This window comes from Protopterus annectens, chromosome 2.part0, assembly GCF_019279795.1.
Source record: "Protopterus annectens isolate FY-2018-M chromosome 2.part0, PAN1.0, whole genome shotgun sequence".
Classification (NCBI taxonomy): Eukaryota; Metazoa; Chordata; order Ceratodontiformes; family Protopteridae; genus Protopterus; species Protopterus annectens.
The window spans coordinates 1,132,349,843-1,132,371,886 of NC_056728.1; the positions used below are offsets into that span (position 1 = coordinate 1,132,349,843).

Here is a 22,044-nt window from a genome sequence, read left to right on the forward strand (position 1 = left end):
GAGGACTTAAAAATCCATCTGGAGCTAAAGAGACTTGAGTTGGAGGCCAGGCGTTTGGAAACAGAAGCAGCCAAAAGACTGAGACGTCTACAGGTTGAGGAGAATGAGAAAGTGCTATGCCTGGAATCTGAGGAGAAGGAGAAGCAGAGGCAGCGTGAAAAGGAAATGCTGACTCTTCACCAGAGTCATGGAGGTAATGAGGAAGAGAGTAACTGGACCCCAGAAGCTCAAAAGGTCAGTAAATTTCTTCCCCAGTTTACAGAGGGGGATAATTTTGATAGTTTCATTCATACGTTTGAGAAGGTATGTAAACAGTATGATGTGTACCAAAGGCTCTGGGTACGGTTCGTGACCCCCTTACTCCATGGTAAAGCTGTACGTGTGCTGTCTAAATTATCTCATCGCAATTTTTTTGATTATACTGCTGTTAAGAATAGTTTTAGAATTTTTTAAGCTAACACCTGAAGCTTATAGAAAAAATGTTTTGTGAGCGTAGACGCAAGGCAGAAGAAAGTGTGTCTGAATATGTTGCTGAACTGAGCACTTATTTTCATAGGTGGGTGAGTGGATGTCAGGTCACCACTTTTGAAGGCCTGGCGGACCTTTTGGTGAGGGAACAAGCCCTTAGCACCTTGCCTGAGGACATGCGGATCTCGTTAGCTGATAGACAATGTGCTTCTTCACATGAATTGTGGAAGAAGGGAGAGACCTATACCTAGCAAGCAGGGCATCCCTGCACAGGAAAGGGACCCCCAGTACTGCTCATGGGTCTAAAGGAACCCATGCTGGGCAGCTCAGACTGCCCCACCAAAATCTGTCAGTAGCAGGGGAAGCCAGTAGTCCACATACACACCCAGGACCTGGGGTTAAATGTTTTGAATGAACCAGTGAGGCCATGTGCCATACAGATGTCCACGGAGGCAAGGTGGGGAACAAAAGGTGAGGGAGCTGGTAATTGGGAAGGACAAAATGCTAATAGTAGGTTGTCTTGAGACAACAGAGGTACCAAACTACCATCCTGTAGATGTCCTGATAGCGAAAGATTTTGATGAGGCAGTACCATGTGTTTATGCAGTTACACACAGTCAGGCTTCGAGACAAGCATGTGGGTCTGGTAACCTGGGGGAGACCCAGACAGACCACATACTTGCAGCCAGGACTGGTGAGGTGGTTACTTCAGGGAGGGAGCTACTCTGTAGCAGTGAGACTGAAGGTGAGCCACAGCTGCTTGTGGGTACTGATGTTCTCTTGGACAGAGTGACTGCAAAGGTAGAGGTGAGTAGTAGTACCCAGGCTGACATTGAGGCACTAGTCAGAAGATGCCAGACTTCTTGTGGAAGGGGAGCTGGCAAGGGTTACAAAGAGAGCTGAGACAGGCTCAGCTCTCAGACCCTACATTACAAGGCCTGAAGCAGGTAACTAGTGAGGTACCTGACTGTCAAGGGAGGGGGGATTCTGTATACTGGGACAAAGGGTTACTGTATAGAGACTGGACCCCTGAGGGAGGGCTAGAAGGTGAGAGAATACAGCAGTTGGTAGTACCTAGAGCCTACCGTCTGGTACTTCTAGCCATAGCCCATGATATTCCCTTTGGTGGTCATATGATCATAAAACATACAAAGAGACATATTATGCAGAACTTCTGTTGGCCTGGAATTTCCAGAGATGTAACTGGGTACTGCAGGACCTGTGAGCAGTGCCAAAAGGTAGACAAGGCTGGAGACAAGATGAGAGCTCCTTTGATGCCTTTGCCTGTGATTGAGGAGCCATTTCAGAAGGTAGCTATCAATATTGTGGGGCCTCTTGAGTACCCCAAGTTCCACAGGGAAAAGGTATATCCTAGTGGTAGTGGATTATGCTACAAGATACCCTGAGGCAGTGGCTTTGTCCTCCATTGAGGCAGAAAAGATGGCAAATGCTTTGTTAGAGTTTTTCATCAGGGTAAGTTTCCCAAAAGAAATACTGACTGACAGAGGTGCCAATTTCATGTCAGGCCTGATGGCTTGTGTGTGGAAGTACTGTGGGGTGAAGCACCTGAAGACCACCCCCTGCCATTCCCAGACTTAATGGTCTTGTTGAGGGGCTAAACTCTACAAACAAGTTCATGCTACGAGCATTTGCAGACTAGTTTAAGAGGGAGTGGGACAAATATATGCCCCATCTGTTTGCTTACAGAGAGGTTCCCCAGGAATTTGTAGGTTTTTCACCCTTTGAATTGCAGTTTGGGCATAAGGTGGGAGGACCTCTAGATTTAATCCGAGATAAGTGGGAAGGTGTGAATATCTCACAAGGAGTCTGTTGTGGCATGCATCCTAAACCTCAGGACAAGGCTCAGAGAACCTGGCAGAAACCCAACAGAAAAAGGTATAGTATGACAAGAATGCTTGAGCTAGAGAGTATGCTGTAGGCAGCAGGTAATGGTTCTCATTCCTGTCGGATACAACAAGCTGCAAGCAGCCTGGGAAGGACCCTACAAGGTGGTAAGGAAGGTTAGTAATGTTAACTACATGGTAGAACTGCTAGGCAGGAGGCAGGGTCACAAATTGTACCATGTTAATATGATGAAACCTTACCATGACAGGGAGGTCCTTGTGCTGAGTATTTATAGTGGATTGCAGGACTCTGAGGGAAATCTGGTGACTGATCTCACTGAGGCTTGGACTGACACCTCAATGGAAGGGGTAGCAATTTCCCAGCAGCTATCTCCTACCCAGGTTTGAGAAATACGGGCAGTGTTACAGGAGTTTGGGGACATGTTCACTGGGAAACCAGGGTGCACCTACCTGGTTCAGCACCAGGTGGATACAGGACCCCCAAAGGCCCATTAGGCAGGCCCCTTATAGGATGCCTGAGAGAGTCAAACGGACTCTTAGTAAGGAGATACAGGATATGTTGGAATTAGGGTAATTCAAGAGTCCAAAAGTCCCTTGGCATCCCCAGTGGTGCTGGAGCCAAAGAAGAATGGCAGCACCCAGCAGGTTCTGTGTGGAGTACAGGAAATTTGTCACACAGAGTCAGATGCTTAACCCATCCCTGGGACAGATAAGACCTTAGAGGAGCTGGGTGGGCTACGTATTGCTACCTAGGGTTACTGGCAGGTGCCAGCAACTTTCCAGAGGTTGGTAGATCATATCCTAGGAAGAAGGTTTGCCCTTGCTTACCTAGATGATATTGCCATCTACAGCCATTCCTGGCAAGATCACCTTCAGCATGCCAGGGCAGTGCTGGGCAGACTACAGAGGGCAGGGTTGACCCTTAAGCCCAGTAAATATCAGGTGGGTATGGCAGAGGTTTCCTACCTGGGACATAGAGTGTGGAGTGGTAAGATCAGGCCAGAACCTACCAAAGTGAAAGCCATTCAGGCATGGCCTGCACCTGTTACCAAAAAGCAGATGAGGGCATTCTTAAGGACAGCAGGGTACTACAGAAAGTTCATCCCCAGTTATAGTACCAAAGCTGCTGTACTCACAGACCTGATGAGGAAAAACAGGCCAGATAAGGTATTATGGACCACAGCATGTGAGCAAACATTCCAGAAGCTTAAAGAAGCTTTAGGGGGGGACCCCCCGTGTTAGCCAGTCCATATTACAGCAAAGAATTTGTTGTGCAGGTGGATGCTTCGAACCATGGGGTGGGGCCTGTACTTAGCCAGATTTCTTCAAAGGGAGAAGAGCACCCAGTGGTTAATCTCAGTTGTAGGCTCCAACCCAGGGAAGAATTCTATGCAGCTGTAGAAAAGGGATGTCTAGCCATAGTGTGTGCACTGCAGAAACTTCAACCTTATCTGGTCGGAAGAAAATTCACTGTAGTTACAGGTCACAATCCCCTAACATGGTTACACAATGCCAGCCAGCAAAATGCCCAGTTGCTAAGATGGAGCCTAGGGCTGCAAGCATATATGGCAGTGCAGCACTGCAGTGGGGTTAGCAACGCCAACGTAGATGGGCTCTCAAGACAGGGAATGGAGAAAGGTACACTCTGTTAGACCTAATCTTTTCAAGCAGCGTTTCTCAAGGGATACTTGAAAAACTAGCTTGAGTTCTTGGGGGGGGGGGTTGAAAAACTGAAAGGCTGCCAGCCCATCTAGCTAGACTTTTGTAGGCAGTTTTATGTCATTTGTAAATATTAATAAAATCTACAGGATGTTTCACAAATGTAAAGAAAACTGTGTATTTTCTGAGCTTCAAAAGTGTGACTGCCAGTGCACCCTGCTGGAAGAAAGGTGATAAAATTAATTATTTTATGACTGTTTGATGTCAAAACTCATAGAAATGATGTCTGGACTAAGGAATTCCTTGTATTGTTTTGAGACCAGAGTTAATTGCTAGATTTTGCATGTATAATATATTTTATTGGTGTGGTTTCCTGGCCAGGTGCAAGATAAAAGAATTGTTAAAACTCTGAGTTTCTGTTAGCCTGGGAAATTAAATCAGAAGTGTCAAGAATGATGTAATCTAAAATGAGTCAGCGGTGATGTATTATTAATTTAAGACTCTCTCAGAGAGTGAGAATTAGAGCATTTTGTATTTGTCTTCAGAACTGACAACTCACCAGCACTTACTTGCTCGGTAAGATCTTAGATGTTACTGTTTCTCTTAGAAATAGAAAATAGTAAGTCTAGCTGTTTTTTATATTTGTCAGACTATTCTACAGTATTATTTTAGGCATTTTCCTGTGATCTCTGAACTCTTGACTAGCACTGTGTTGAATTGAGGAGATTTGTCTTGTGGTTTTATTATTTATTGTTAAATATGTTTAAACCTTTCAACTGTGGCTGTTTTGTGTAGAGATAATTTTAAGCTCTAGAGTACATTGCATGTATATAGTGATACTGTACAAAGCCACTCCAGTAAGCCTTAAAAGTTCTGGTCACACTTAGTAACTGGATAATAATAATGCACAGTAAAAGTGGACACCCTTTGGGAAGGGTCTTATTGGTAGCTGATAAATAGAGATTCTGGTGGCAGTGGATTACTACCTTATAGCCTGAACAGAAGGGACACAGCTAGTGAACTTGTGCCAACCTTCCACAGGAGTGTCTGTGAGGTTGTATATAAATCATATATCAAAGTGTGTGTTTGTGTGTGTGTGTGTGTGTTTGTGTGTGTGTGTGCCAGCTACTTGGGCAGGGACATGAAGCACTGGTTGGACAGAGGGAGTGCTCGAAGGACTTGTATGTTACTGTGTGTGTATTTGTTATCCTTCCCAATATGGACGCCCCTCACTGGTACTAGTGGTGAGGATTGAGGCTCCTTGATTACTGGGCCAGTGCATGGCCATCACACACACAAAATATACAAAAGTAGATATGTTATTTTACACATTTTATATTAGTTTATTATTTCCTGATTTATTATTTTGATGAATGTGATATGAACCAGAGAGCACGGAGTTTAATCAGCAACATAAAAGCAGATGCAGTCAGCTTCTTCTTGCAGATTTTCAGTTGAGGCATCCTTGTATAGATGTTTCATTACTTTGTCATCTGTAGTTAAATGATTCCATATGCCAAGTCCTATTATAGAGTGCACACTTTCTCCCATTTTGGTTTTGAATTTTGGATGGGCTAGAGTGGGAAAGTTTGTAGTTTTGACCACAAGTGAAGAGAATTCTTTTCATGTGGACAGTAGCGGGTCTATATCAGCATTTCGAAAATTTAATAGTTTGAATCACAAAATATCAAACTAAAATGATCAAACTATTAAATTTTCTAATGCCGATAAAAAAAAAAATCCCTAAAGGCAAGCCCCCCTGCACCCTCCGCTAATTAAATATGCCAACACTGAGACCACACTACATTGTAGTAAATGGAAATCTTCCCTTACGGAGATTTCAGTTTACCTGTTAGATGTTCTGCACTTTCGGCATTCTCGCATCAAGATGCTGATAGGAACCCGACAGTAGCTTATATCATAGAGCATGGGTGACCTTTTGAGTAATGGAGAGCCAGTTAAACCTTTGTATTAGAATGCAGTGATGTGCGTTCGTTTCTGCTAAGAATGCAAAAGTGTAATGCTTGGTCGTCTGCAATTTGAGTATTGTAGTTTGAGTGTAAAACACTTGTGAGGTTGGCATGTTACATTAATCTTATTTTCTTTTAGGGATAGGAATATGGTTTGTCAAGTTGACACATGCTTAACGTGTCCAGAATATATAGGTACTGAAATATTTCTTTAGAAATAAATACTGAATCTATATGTATGCATAGCTAGAGACTTGAGTCACACAACTCTCATTGAGTCGTAAAAGTAGTGATTTCAGTCTTGGTTGAGAAAGTATAAATTGGGCCCAATTTGAGTTTTCCTTGAAAATAAATGACTTGGGACTGGAGGTGGATAACTTGGTAAAGGCTTGAAAGTTGTTGCTTCATATATATCATATATTTTTCAGTGGTCTGTGACAGAATGAAAAAAAAAATAATGTTCTGATCATTTATAATTTGCCCTGATTGTGTCACCTTTGCCGTGAAAGCACATCCCTCGTTTGCTTAAGTCTTGCATATTAATGGTTAGTTAATACTGACCAACAAAAGAAAAAAGTGATAGACAATGACAGAACTAACTGCGCCCACACACAGGTAGTATTTGTGATGCAAAGGGTAGTGCAATAGTGGCAAAATAAAGTGAAGTGTAAAGTTTGCAGAACAGAGATCATAGATAAATCATAAACTGTATCTAGTTTCATTAGGCACTTCAAAAGGCAAATTATATATTAAATACAAAATATTGTGAACTTCATTGCAAATCTTAGTGCTACAGGAGTAATAAATTTCAGCTAAGGACTGATTTTCAAAGTTACGAGCTGAAGCAGGTGATTAACCATTTAGTTTAGATGCAAGTTTGACAAAAAAGGATTGTGGAGGACTCCTGCAGTAATGACAATTATTTATTTAACATTTGTTTTCCGGGAAAGTCCAACTTGGAACAAAGCCAATCTTCAGCAGAGGCCTGAGGAGAAATGCTGCAGACGCATATCTTTGTAACATGGGAGGAAACTGGCATACCCAGAGAAAACCCACATGAACGCAGGGAGGACATGTAGACTCCATACAGAAGGCACTCCAGCTGAAAATCAAACAGGAGAACCTCTTGCTGTGAGATGACAATGCTACCACTGCACCGTCAATTAACTTAGCCTAAAATAGGCTATTGCATTTAATACAAAATAAATTAAATTGTTTATGTATGTATTTATTTAGGGGATGCAGTAGGACTGCTGTTTCCCATGCTGGTGAACATTGTGATTTTCCATTCTTTATAATTTCATCCTCATTTATGCCATATTTTTCTGCTTCCTTGACTTTCCTGCACTGCATATGACTTGGTCATTGTAGTTCTAAAATTACACTCAGAATCCAGGTAGAAAAGTTGTTTCTTTGCACCTCCTTAACCGCCAAGTGTGAATTGCATTTTCTCTCCTTAATTGACTGTATATTCTTTGTGTTTTGAAAAATTAATCTGTTTATTTCTGGCATCTCATTGGTTTGTGGAGGTGGGCCTTAGGAATGCATTGCTCTTTTTGTATTTGGTTTCACTGATTAACAACTGTCTGCTATCACTCACTGATTGTCCAGCTGTCTGGCATTACTAATGTCCATCTGTCTGGCTTCACTATAGTGCATCTCTGATCACCACACACAAATTTTAAAGGTACTAGACAACAACAGGTTGACAGTGCATAAATATAATTTATTTTTAAACTACTTCTTAAGATGTTGTTGGTGTTTGTACTTTCTGCTTGAAGTAGAATATTTTTCACACTATCTGTTTTGAGGATTAAATGGTTCTGGTTCCAGAGTCATGCTGCTCTAGGTATAATACTGCCATTATACTGTAAAAATATTTCCTCTTGAAAAGTTAAGTAACATAAATTAATTTAAGCATTTGTGTTTAGATGCACACAATTATAAATGAAGGACGGTGTCACATTTTGCGTAATCAGCTGTTTTTGTAGTTGCATTTCTGTGTATATGGCTTAAACCATGTGCACAGGCCTTTTGGATGCTTTTGTTTACGACTCTCATACTCACGTTTTATGGCTGTCTACCTTTATTTTATTTTTTTTTGTCAGTTATAATCATCATCGTCATCATCATCATATCCATTGAAAACAAGTGAGAGATTATAAGTCTGAAATTAGTTTTGATCATCTTTGTCTTCTTATCTAGAAAGAGAAGATAAAAAGCAAAAAATATACAAATGTGGTCATAAGAGATCAGGGAGGAGAGAAGTAATGATTCACACTTTGGTAACAGTGATCAACTGCATTATTTTTTGGCATTGGGTGAGAATGTTGAAAGAAAAAAAAACATAAAGGAAATTCATCACTCTAGGTCATACTCTGATATCTGTCATACTGATCACGATCCATCAGTCCCCTGCATTCCCCTCTTGAAATGCACTAATTTCATTCATCATCTTTATAATTCAGTGCATATAGCTATTGGTGGGACATAGACACTGTATGTTACCAGTAGGATTGCACCCAAATAAATTTTCATTGTCATGTAACAACCATTTTGGATTTTCTTCTCATGCCAAAGGAAAAAAAAAACACCCCTCAACAAAGACCAGTATCCTCCAAATGATTCTAGTAGTGAAATGACCCAAGGTTCAGATTTTCTTAATGAATACTCTTCTCCTTAATTATCTTGCTTAAACCATTCTGATTCCTATGTCTGTGGAGCTTTGCATCACCGTATTCTATCTTGCAATATTCAGTAAAAAAAAAATATTTATATATGGAATTATCCGATTTCATAAATGCAGTTTTTTACTCGGCAAGTCTACAAACTGAAAAATTGATTTCAGAACGCTTGGCTAAGTCCATTTTAGTTGTCTTACATGCAAAATTATGTATATCACAAAAGACAACTTCAGCCTCAGACTGATCAAGAAATGCAGTAACTATAGGGAGAAAAGCAAATTTCCATCCAAGCAGTGACTCCACAGTATAAAAAATTTTTTACCTACAAATGTATTCATAGGCAACCCGAAATCTTGCTTAGTGTCACATTAAATCTGACTCCACCCCTGTCACTTCAACAGCTCTTTTCAGGCACACATATTTTCAATTTTTCTGGAAAAAATACTAGTAAATCCCAAGTTTGGACTGTTTGAAAACTGAAAAAAAAATTTATTATGTTATATTAATAACTATGATTACAAGGGATTACAGCTGATTCACAAAAGGTCAATGCAAAATTTGGAATTTCATATTGCTGGCCAGAACACAGACTGCCCCCCCCCCCCCATAAGACTTGTTGAACCTCTGTATAGTTATTTGAGAAGTGGGATTGGAGAAGCATCTCGTGCACAGAGGAGGCAGGTATGTTGCGGCTGATTCCAGCCCTTCTCTTTACAACTGATCACAGTTAGTGGTATTAAAATGTCATAATCTCAATTTTTGTTCAGATTTTAAGTTAGGATTGAAAATGTTGTCATACTTTGCAAGGAAAACTGCTTCTATTCAGTACCATTTTTCTGCCTTTGTAACATCATCTGAGTTTGTCTTCATAATTGAATCCACAGAGGCTTGATTAAAAAGTTAGTACCTTCTTTACAAATGATATAACTTATTTTATTAAAATAATCCAAAAAGCAATAATATTTAAATTAAAAAGACTCAAGCCCTCTTGAAACAGTACACATTTTTTTATCAAGTTGGTATCATCTCTACAACTAACATAACTATATTAAAACGGCACACAGCAATATTTTAATTATGCCATCTCAGGCCTTCTTGAAGCATCACATCTTTATTTTATTTTCATAGACTAAATTGTGTACTCAGACTTGCTATTGGATTTGTTTTTTGGTTTTACTTTCATACTGTAATTACTGTGCAGGTGTTTGCACTCTTCTTTGCTGAGCTAGTGTTAAAACTTTCTTCCACATTTGAAGGTGCGTCATTTTGTTTACATGTTGGTGCTGTAGAATAATACTGTACCAAGAATTCATAATGGTTTGTCATGCAGTGCCATATATACTGCAGGTGTATGCGAGTATACAGATATATATATATATATATATATATATATATATACATCTGTATATATGTGTGTGTGTATGTATGTACAGACACACACACACATAAATATATGTAATTCTATATGTGTAATCTTGTAAGTATTCAAACAGACATATTCACACAAGGCCCATGAAAGCTGATGAAGTCTGAAAGAACTATCCAGTATTTATATTTTGTCTGCATTTGCATTGACATGAAGTCATTTTTTTATAATGATGTAATTCTCCCAATCTGTCATTGTTTTTTATAGTGATGTAATTTCTACCAACCTGTCATTGTTTTATTAGGTTGTTGATATAAGGTCTACATGGAATGCATTGTGCCCAAAGTTGAGCTGTGACACTCGACCTCTTTTACTAAAAGCTCTGAATGAGTTTTTTGCACTAGTTCCATCACTAGAAGTGAAAAGTACAGATTATGAGGTAAGTTGCATCAGGCTATCAAGCCATCTTTAATGTTCATATTTGTATTTGTAACAAGTATGAGTTAATCTCTGTAGTTGTATAGCAAGAGAGAGAGAGTGTACAGGATGTTAACTTTCAAAGAGATAACTGTTCTGCCACTTTTATCCTTTGGAGATGATGAACTTAATTTTTTATAGTTATTTTAATGTTTGCAAAAATACATATCACTACTGTTTTTTTCTTGCTATGTAAGGAATTGTGCTATCCTGTGAAAAATGCAAAGGAATTTATGGCTTTTCCCATACCACTTGGTTCAGGCCATAAGTTCATTAACCCTATTGAGTTTTATGTCATTGTGGAGCTTTATTTTTCTACACACCTTTCTCCCATGTTAGGATTTTGAAGAGGGCTATCATGTCACACTGAATTTCCTCCTGATGCTAGACCCTTATTCCATCTCCTCTGAAAGAGAGAGCACTTTATTCCTTCCTCCCTTCAAGGCAGAACAGTTGCATTATGACTTTAAGAAAGAAAGCACCGGTAGCATATCATGGGTTGTGTACTTAGTGGTCCTATTAGCTATGTTAGAGATTTAAGTTATCTTGCCAAATTTGTCCAAGTCCTAGAGTCCTTGTCAGGCAGGAGAGTGGGAGATGCTGCTTTCTTCATTTGAAACTGTGTACATAAGATTATAGGAACCATACTAGACAGAAGGACTATAAGAGGCCCAACCATGCACACCTTCAAGAAGACATACTTAAATGGTTGATCTACCCTTTGAGTATTTAATAGTACCTGCTTCTCTAATCAGCCAGGGATGCACATAACCCTTTCTGTAAGTTTGTGCCTTCCCATCCAATCATCAAGATGAGCCTTAAAGACAGAAAAAGTACTAGGCTGTGAATACATTGAGTTAGGGACATATGTCTCTGACTAGTCTTATTTATTTGTTTTAGGTGCCTAGTATGGGTGTTTCTACATCTATTGGTCTTGTGAAGAAATAGAAGGTCAAATGGGACTGAGTCTTTCATGGCTCAAAAAGTGAGATGTGGGGCACCTTGGGGCAGTGAGTAGGTTACAGAATATAAGGAAAGTTGTGCTAATTGGGTAGGATAGTTGAAGGATTTAAGGCCTTTATTTTTTTAGTTAAAATCATTGGAACCTTTCCAGGGGAAAAATATGCTTGGATTTGTACATATTAAAGGGAGTCATTGTATTTGATGATAGGTCTGATAAGGAAAGAATACATTGGTCAGATGATTTCTTTGGATCTTGACAAGTATACCCTTGGAAAATGGCTCTCGTGACTTTGATGGAAATATGATGATCGAACAAGAGAGAGAAATTTGTCTTCATAAGTTTGAAGACGAGTAATATGAGGAGGGAATAGCTATTTTGCCAGACATTATTATACTGTACTTTCTTGCATTTAGTTTACTGTACTTTCTTGCATTTAGTTTACCTGCGGTGGTGCTGCGGTAGCGTTGTCACCTCACAGTAAGACGTCCTGTTCGATTCTCAGCTAGAGCGTCTTCTGTGTGGAGACATGCGTGAATGGGCGTGTCTTAGTTGAAGGTTGTGCATCAGGGCTGGCAACTTGGCACGTAAAAATCTACTGCCAATCATTAGCGGACCGGAGTTCCGCTGTGGCGACCCCTAACCGGGAAAAGCCAAAAGACTCAACAACTATCTTGCATTTAGTTTGAGACTGGTTTCAGTACACCAGGTGTATGTATTCCAGTCCATGTTGGAACTGTTTAGTTCAGTGGATGAGCAGATAGCAGAACTCCAGTTGCATTCGTCAGCAAACTTAGTCATCACATTTCTCAGATATTGGAGAGGGCCCAATACTGATCCCTGCAGTACCTAACTAGTTTCAATTTTATGACTGAAAACCACAAAAACGAGCGCCAGCAGCCAAATCCAAGGCAAACAAAGTTTAATGGATAATGTAAGCACCAAAAACGCTTTCGGAGAGCTCAGTGTCCCTCCTTCCTCAGACAAATTTTAAAACCAGCTTGCAATCACATTTATACCATTTAACATCAATTAATTAAGTAATCACACAATTTTAATTAAATACATACATTAAATCAATGGTAAGCATATAAAAATAGCTTACTTCCACACTGAGTAAATAAGTCAGTATTGCCACACTCTGTTCCTCATCCTTACCATAAAATATTGTGTACATAAGAATGCATTTAAAATAGTGGGCATGCACGCACTAAAACTTTCATAATTCATTCTTAACATTAAGATATAAATGTGTATAAATATAACTATAAATATAAATATGTATAAATATATGTAAATATACCCCCACCCTACACTCACACACACACACACACACACACACACCCATTCACCCATACACTCAAACTAAGAAAACCTTAAAATGTTTAAAATAAACAGTAAAACATACTTGATAGCAGGAATAAATGCAGAAAAACTTGCTTTTAACAACACCATGAACTCTGTTAAACAGTAAGACCACGTTAAATTAGAACAAAAACCAAAAATAAAAGTATATATATTTTTTTTGATGTACATGCCAAGGAAGAAATACAAACGTTTGTCCAGCAATGCATGATCTGTGAGCCGGATGGAGATTCTGCTTCTTTTTCTGGTAGTGAGGACAACAGAGAGACTGTGCCAGTGAAACCTTTTCCTGAAAAGAAATTGCTTGAGAGAAGGAAAAAAATATGTATAAGTTGACTAGAAGAATCAAGAGTATGTTGGAAATGATGCAAAGACAAGATTTGGGAGCTGGAGATGAACAGGAATAAATCCAGTAACTTGGAAATTAACAAGCATGGGATTACAAAGCAATAGTTACATTTGTGAAACATGTCAGAAGAAGAAAATCTGGAAATATTGGAGTTTTTTTGGACTTTGTTAGACTTGTAGGGGACTCAAAAGCATATGCCCTACTTCATGTCATTAATGTTTGAAAAAATACTCAGGAGAGTGGAAGAGGAGGGAAAAAGTTAAGAGTAAGTAAAACAATATTCTTTTCTTAATGGTACTATTTTAATAGTGCATGATTTTATTTACATGCTATAAAATAAAGCTTTCTCACTTATTTTTAAGTTTAATGGGGATACTAATGTAAATAGGTGCTCCTGTTTTTTATTTTTCTTTCTCCCTTCTCTTTCTCCTTGTTCGGTTTTAAGATATGTAGGCACTGCAATATATAAATGAAGAAGAAGAAAAAGCTGGTTAAAAGAGTAAGACAAAAGAAAACATAGTATTCTTTTTCTCATTATTTTTTATAGGAGAATGACTGTGTTAAGGCCCTTAGCTTTGTCTAGTAACAAGTTTTAAGAGAATGCAAGTAAATAAAAAAGAATATTGAATATTTTAATGCTTTTTTCTAGTAAACAAATGTATGCTGGCACTTGTGTCTGGTTCTCATGCTTCTAAGAGACAATTTGATAAAAAGGAATGGCTTGGTGAAAATGTTTTCTAAAATTCAAGTGTTTTCCCAACTGAGAGAGAGAGAGAGCTATAAAGATAAGACAAAGCCAGACAACATTTAGTACAGGCTGTACCATGCATCTTAACATGGGTAATGTTGCTTTTAGGTTATCTGTTCCTATTAGGAGGGTAAAACTTCAATATTTGAAGATGTATATACGTTTGTGTGTTATTTTAAGTTAATAGGTTTTAGGGGGTTGTAGTATTTAGGGGGTTTGGGGCGTGTTTTGTTTTAGTGCTTTCAATAAAACAAAAGTTTTGTAATATGTGACGTAGGCTAAAATGGAGATAAGAACCATCTGTATAAAAGATTAACCTGCCAAACAGTGTATGCATGTAACACAAAAGCTAGAACTAGACCTTTAACAAAAACAAAGTGTTATACATAAAAGGTGGGAATAATAACTATTTAAGAAAATGGTGCTTTCTGTAATGTCTTTAAATATGAATGGTTTCACAGAAAAAAAAAACGATAGAGAAGTGAACTATCTTAAAAATGTAGAGTTCAAATAGCTATGCTACAGGAGATTATACTTGGAAAGAACTGAACATGTGAATTTGATAAAGAAAGGTTTTCAAGATGGTTATTCAGCTGAATACCTCAGGCAAAGGAAGAGAGGAGTGCATATTAATTGTAGGAAGAGCTCCATTAGTGATGTAAAATAGGATATAAAAGATAATGGTAGAATTGTAGTACTAAGGGGCTACTGGCAAGCGAGGAAGATTACAATGGTATGTATTTATATTCCATCAAAAACTGCTATAATGGACCATAAGAAAATTCTTGGAGAAATCAGCTTTCAGCAAGGAATATTACTTGTAGGTAGTGACTGGAATTTGATCTGCAACAGTGAAGATGTGTCTGGGGGCCCAGGAAAAATCTAGCAAAGGATGGTAGATTTTTGAAGAAATCTATGAAAATATTTGGCATTGAAGATGTGAATTCAGTACTAGGAATTTGGAGTGAATTTACATATTCCCCAAGATTCAAAAACCTGGGCTAGGCCCGACAGAATTTACATTTCACAGGAACATGTGCATTTAATTGAAGGTCTTGATTAGCACCCAATAACTATTTCAGATCATGCACCAATAATAACTAAAATAAAAACTCGTGGTAATGAAATAAAAATGAGACACTGGCACTTTTCCTTATCTTTGAAAAGAGAGGAATTTAAGGAATCGGTAGTGGAAATTATTCAGGAGCTATTAGAAAATATAGAAATTTCTTCTGAAAATGTAGCTAGAGTGGGGAAAATTAAAGTGAAGCTTATAAATAGGTTGGAAATAAAAGAAAGGGAAATATGGTTAAGAAGTAGCAAGAATTATTTAGAGGGACTGACAAATGTTAAAGTATTGCAAAACAGGAAGAATCCTTAAGAACAAGAAGATGAGCAACTGCAGAATGCTAAACAGAAAATAAGAGATTACCTCGATAATATGCATGAGTTTAGAAAGATTGCTGTTAAACTGTTTTTGATAATAACTGTAGAGCACAAAAACGTTTAGCACAATGGCTCAGGAAGCAGAAAATAGAAAGGGCTGTTGCCAAGTTTAGGGAGCCTGTAACAAGGAAGATAACAGTAGATCTTGTAGAAGTATTAGAAATATTCTGGAAATTTTATGAAAACCTGTATAAAGCAGAGAAGTATGGAAATCAAAAGGTACAAGTGGAAATGTTTATGGAAGAATTGAATATGGCAAGGTTACAGGTAGATTAGACTCTATTATTAACAGTTGGGATGGGAGGAGATGAAATAAAAATGGTGATGTATAACCAGTCTACAGGAAAGTCCCAAGGCATAGATGGTATTCCTGTAGAAGTTTGTAAGCTAGGAGAGAAAAACTGATAAAGATCTGGAAGGTTTTGTTTAATGGTATTTTAAAAGAAGTACCAACATCCTTGAAGAAAGAGGTGGTAGCTGTAATACCTGAAGCGGGTAAAGATCCATCAGATCCAGATTCATACAGGCCCATTTCAGTACTAAACTATGAGTATAAAGTGTTTACATCTATAATGGCTAAAAGAATGGCAAAAGTGATGCCAAAATTGAAAGATTTGGATCAATGTGGTTTTGTGGAGGGGAGGCAAACATTTGATATTAACATTATTAATTAAATTATAGAACTTCATAGTTCTGTTGATTCTTATTTTGTATTTAATCTAATTTCCAAGATATATTCTGTGCATCTAAAAAATTGTCTTGTAATTGCTGTTACTGTTTGTTTGCAACTTTTTGTAACTTTATTTGTAATTGTTTTGTATGGGGCTTGTCCCCCTTGGTCTCCTCTGAAAATGGGGTATCGTTCAGTCGGACATACCGGGTAAACAAATGGGCAATGGAAGCATTTTCATTCCCTGATAAAATTTTTAGTTTAATTAGGAGGATATATGAGGGATCGGAGGTGAAAATTAAAGTGGGTAGGGACCTCACTGATGACTTCTGGTTGAACCCAGGAACCAGGCATGGGTGTCCTCTCTTCTGTCCTTTGTTATTTGCATTATATTTAGAACCATTGGCAAAAAAATAAAGGGGACAGAAATTCAAGGATGTAATTTGTATGGTAGTCAAAAAAGCTGGCTGTATTTGCAGATATTATTTTATACCTGACAAAACCAGAAAGGGATGTCACAGTGTTGTGGAACAGTTTGAGACAGTTTCTTATCTTTTCAGGATACAAAATTAATGAAGCTAAAACAAAGGCTTTAGCAGTAAATTATGTACCTGCACATGAATTGGCTCAGCGATGTCCTTATTTATTGGGAGATGATAAAGTGATGTTTTTAAGAGTATGGATTAAAAATTATTCTTGTGTGGCAGCTAAGGATATGTGGGAAGAGACTAAACAAATGATAATACAGAAACTGGGAAAATGGAAGATCTGTCATATGGATATCGATAGTAAGATAAAAGCAGTTAAGTTTTTAGTCCCTTGAATTTTATACACAGGTCAGGCATATTTTTATGAACCAGAGGAGAAGTTGTGGATAGCAGATTACAAAGAGCTGAAAGATTTTATTTGGTCAGAGAAGATAGCAAGAGTTAAGTGGGATAAGATGATTCTTCCAGTAGAACAAGGCAGATTGAGATTACCCAATTTAAAGGGGTATTTCAGGACAACACAGTTAAGGCTCCTATACATATCAGAAGCAGAAAACTATAATGGGTGTCGCACTGGTGCAGCAGTTAGTGTTGTTGCCTCACAGCAAGAGATTCACTGGTTCAATTCCCGGCTGGGGTGCATTCTGTGCAGAGCCTGCATGTTCTCCCTACGTTCATGTGGATTTTCTCCGGGTACTCCGGTTTCCTCCCACATTCCAAAGACATGTATCTGGAATGTTTCTCCCTGGGCCTTAGCTGAAAATGGGGTCTGTCCTAGATGGACTTTCCCGGGTAACAAATGTTAAATAAATAAAATAATTCCAAGTGGAAAGGTATGATGATGAAACGAGGGAAATTCAAGAAACAAGGGGAGTGGGATTTTGGATGCAAACCTTTAAGGAGAATAACAACCATAAATAATATTATATTTATAAAGTAGCAGAAAGTATTCTAAGAACTAAGCCAACCTGGGAATGAAGAAAGGAGAGTCTACCGATAGAGATGACTGTGATTAGGGATGCAGACAATAGGCAAGAAGGGTCTTGAATTTATTGGAGAAAACTGGCAAAGGAACCAAGGTATTTAGAGCAAATAACGAGAGATGGAAATGCAATAGAATGGGAAGACACCAAAAATGTATTTGGACTGCAGGTTAGAGATTGCCTTCCCTATCAGTGATTGATATGAGAGTATAGGGAAAGAGAAAGAAGTGGTGGGGGTCTAAATGAAAGACCAGCACTGGCAGGGTTTTTAGTAGAATCTAGAGCAGAAGCTGCCATTAAAAAAGGAATAACTAGTAGAGCATATAAAATATTGCATGATAACTATAAGAATCAGAGGAGGTTAGAAAGGACTGGAAAGAGAGAGAGATTGGATAAGCAATTCAGAAAGAAACAATGGGGGATATATATATGTATATCTCCCAAATATGCAACAAAGACTAGAAGATTTAGGAGCTTTGCTTGTAAGTGTTTACATGGGTATCTTTATACCCCAAGTAGACTCAAAATAATTTTTCCTCAGACTGCAAATGTTGGAGGTTTGATGGGGATAATGAGGTAACTGGGGGTGTAATGAGTTTCCCAGAATTTTGAAGATTCCCTGCAGTCTGCTTTGTCAGACATACTGGGAGAGCAAATTGGTGTAACTAAAGAAAAGATTTTGTCAGCAATGATACAGAATCGGAGTTGCTTAGACTTAGTATAAGGCCTTACTGAGTCTAATTGTGGTGGCTACCAAAAATGCAATTACTAGAAAATGGAAATCAAAAACTAAACCAATTTTATTAGAAAAAGCGACTATAGTAACAGAAATAAAACAACTGGAATTGGTATCTTTAGAAAACTGTAGAAGCAAATTACATAGGGAAACATGGGAATTGTGGGAACAAAACATGCAGAGGAGAAACGAGGTTTAAAAGAGGCAGGACTTGAATGAGTGATGTAATTTTTGATTGACAATGACTGGATAGATTATAAGTGATGTGCAGTGTTTGCAACTGCATTTGTGTCAGAATGTTGTGTTTTTTGTTTATATAAATATAATATTGTCTGTCATTTGTGATGATTTAATAAAGATGTTTTTTGTTTAAAAAAAAAACACAACAAAGAAAAAAAAACAATGATAAGATCTGCAGTATCCACAGAGTGACTATTGTCTACAACTTCAGTAATTATTTTAAAGAAGTTTAGCTGATTTAAGGGTAACACTTGCCTTTTACACCACCAAACCGAGTGGGGTCTAAATCAGTTAAGTCACCTACGTCTACATAAATGATTTCTGCTATGATGTATTCTGTTGCTTTGCATTTAGGTTTGGTGAGACTGGCGGGTCTGCATAGGGGTCACCCTTGTCTAGAGGAGTCACTGTGGCTATTCTCCAGGCATCAGAAAAATCTTTTGATAGGAAGAGGTTGAACACTTTTTAAGTAGATGTTCAGACATAATACAATTGGTACTTATGAGAATGCAGCATAGTATGTTATCTGGTCCCATAGAAACATTATTTTAGCCTTTGACAAGGATTTTAGGTTATGCTCCAAGGTGATTTAAGGTGAAACTACATTTTCAGTGAGTGTAACAATGTGGGTAGGTGGGGTAAAGCTAGTATTAAATTTGCTAATATAGTGGATGTATGTCTGGGGTTGGAATGTGTGGTGGTATTATGAATGAGCTCAGTGATTTATTGAACATTATACCATGACCCCCCAAAACGTGCACGCTGATTGGCCAGCGTGCACATAGTAAATTGAGTTATACTAATGGAAAAAGGTCCGGCCGCCCGGACTTTTTTCCATTAGTATAACTCTACTTTTAAAACACTATCTCGCTATGTTAAATGGGTTTAACATAGCGAGACAGCTTTAAAATAAGCAGGAGGAGCTAAACCCATTTAACATAGCGAGACAGGTTTTAAAAAAAAAAGCAATGGAGAAAGCAAGATCTCCGTTGCTTTTTTTAATGTTTCGCTATGTTAAATGGGTTTAACATAGCGAGACAGTTTTAAAATAAGCAACGGACATCTCCATTGCTTATTTTAAAACTGTCTCGCTATGTTAAACCCATTTAACATAGTGAAAACAGTAAAAAAAAAGCAACAGAGATCTTGCTTTCTCCGTTGCTTTTGCCCACAGCTCTGATGTACTGCGCAGGCGCGCAGTACATCAGAACTGCCGTGGATGCCAAACATCTGCGGAAGGGCAGTAAACAGGCATTATACTATGCCATTATTTAAGAAAAGTAATAGTTTCTTTTCTTAAATAATGTTATGGTATAATAGCAATAACCCACTTCTGGGTGTGGGTAATGCTGTATTTACCCATGGTTGGCTTTGTTTGGTCCCTCGGGCTTCACCCTCGGGACCAAACCACGCCAACCGTGGGTAAATCCAGCATTACCCACACCCAGGAGTGGGTTATTGCTATATTATTCCTTAATTTCCTAACATAGCTGAAGAACGAGTCGTAGTTTCCCTTGGTATCTATAGTGGCTCTGTTTTCATACTCTGTTTTATATTCTTATAGTGCTTTTAAGTGTTTTGTTGCAGGTTTTGTTGTGGTCTTGAGGTAGGGAATGGAGGTTTCTTACAACTTTTCATTATTTTTCTTCTTTTGATCTACAGTTTTTTTTAATATGGGAGTTGCAACACAGAGGTTTCTTTCTGAATTTACCGTTATATGCAGGACAGATGGGTACAAACATTTCTATGCTGTTTAGATGCTGGTAAAAAATGAAGGTAAATATGGCAATGTTATTAATTGGGAGCCTTTTTGGTAGATTGATGGGAATCTTGCATAGGTCTTCTACAAGATGAAGTTGATTTGCCCTGGTGAAGTCCCTAAATATGGTCTCATTTTGTGGTGGGGGTGGTACTATTGAACCCACTGAGGAGATAACTGATTTGTGGCCACTTTAACTCATTACAGCTGAGTAACGTCTCCAGGCGTTTCTGCAGTTACCTCCTACTGCACCTCTAGGCGTCAAATATTGCCTGTTCATATTTACATTAATAATTCCAAAACTATGTTACATACAAGGTATCAGAAAATTTTATCTTGAAGCATACATGATGGCAAACACAATTGTATTGATATATCTACTCTGTCAGTGGGCATTTGTTAAAAATATAAGGTGAAAACTTTATTTTTTAAATGCTGAAGCCACGCCTACTAGGAGTTAAAGGTACACCCACAAAAGAGCTCTACTGGAGGGAATGAGTTGGGATGAGGAGATGCATACTAAGGAACAGTAGGGGACTACGTGTAGAATAGAAGAAAATGGTATTTGGGTCATCTTTAATTTTATTTTTGATAGTGATATACAAGTTTTTGTGTTTTGGAGCTGGAAATCTAGAGCTTTATAGATGGCTTTCATTAACTCCTGAAAAGGTTAGAGAAGTTGAAGAGTGACTCAAGGCAGAGGTTCCTGTGACCTGCACAGTAGTATTTTATCTTTGGAGTGAGGAACCTCATATTTAAAGCTATATAAGTAAAGTTTCACCAGAGGAAATGATCCTGAGATGGAGATGGTAATTAGACTGTTGGTTAACCAAACCCATAACTGTGACAAAATAGATTCACTCTGTTTTACATAAACAATTTTCTTCACTGAGGAGGACAGTAGGGAAGGTGGCTTCTTCCTCTTTCTTTGAGAATTGATGTTCTTTCATTAGATCATTATTGCAGTAACCATTACAGTTTGAGATTTATCCTGCCAAGGATACTATACATCCAGCCAGTCTCCACACCTTCAGGCTACATTGTCATGTGCTGGACATGCTGGTATAATATAGACTAATGTGCAAAAATTTAGAACTTTACTGCCATTAGAACGCTCAATCAGACTCTCGTCAGCTTTGCATCTGGAAGCAATCAACTTCAGCTACTTTATATGCAGACAGATAATTACCACCATGGGGTCCACTTATTTTTCTATAAAAAATTGTGGAAAATATTTCCTTAGGTCTGTTAGAAAGGGTAAGCATATTTGCGGGGTACCAAATTTTATATAAAGGTTTCACCTCTTTTTTTTTTTTTTTGGAGCTGAGCATAATGTCAGATTGCGTTCTGTGTCTTTCATTTACTCAAAAAACTTAAGGATAGACTGAACTCCCTTCATGTTTTTATCAAAAACAGATGTTTGGATGACTTAGCTCAAGTGGTCATGTTGTGGCAGACGACCTTGCTCAAATATGAAAAAAGAAAAAAAATGTTGATGAAAGAGGTGAATGATAATACCCATTTGTCCACCTCTCTGATAAGATCTGTAGCTGAAGACTCAGCTGAGGTGCTTTCACAGTCCTCAGACCATCAGTATACTTCTCTAGGGTCTTCTAGTGTGATCCCTTTTGAGGTTGCTATGGCCTAGGACCCTCAAATATCTGAAGAGAAAACTTGTCTGAGTCCACTAGGAAGAGAGATCAATGAATTATCCTTTGAGGACAGGGTACTCACTTGGGTCTTATGAGGGTTGACGTCAGTAGGTAATTCAGGATGGGCAGACCTATGGCTTCAACTCTGAAGACCATAC

At 38.2% G+C, this 22,044-nt stretch overlaps 1 protein-coding gene across 1 annotated transcript in view; it reads left to right on the forward strand.

Moving 5' to 3' along the window:
• The window catches only part of FOCAD (focadhesin), a 2,336,882-nt gene that overhangs the window by 1,326,283 nt on the left and 988,555 nt on the right, over positions 1-22,044 (forward strand). The window contains exon 16 of the mRNA XM_044060381.1: positions 10,317-10,451. Coding sequence (XP_043916316.1) covers positions 10,317-10,451 — 135 coding nt within the window. The remainder of the gene's footprint in view (positions 1-10,316; positions 10,452-22,044) is intronic.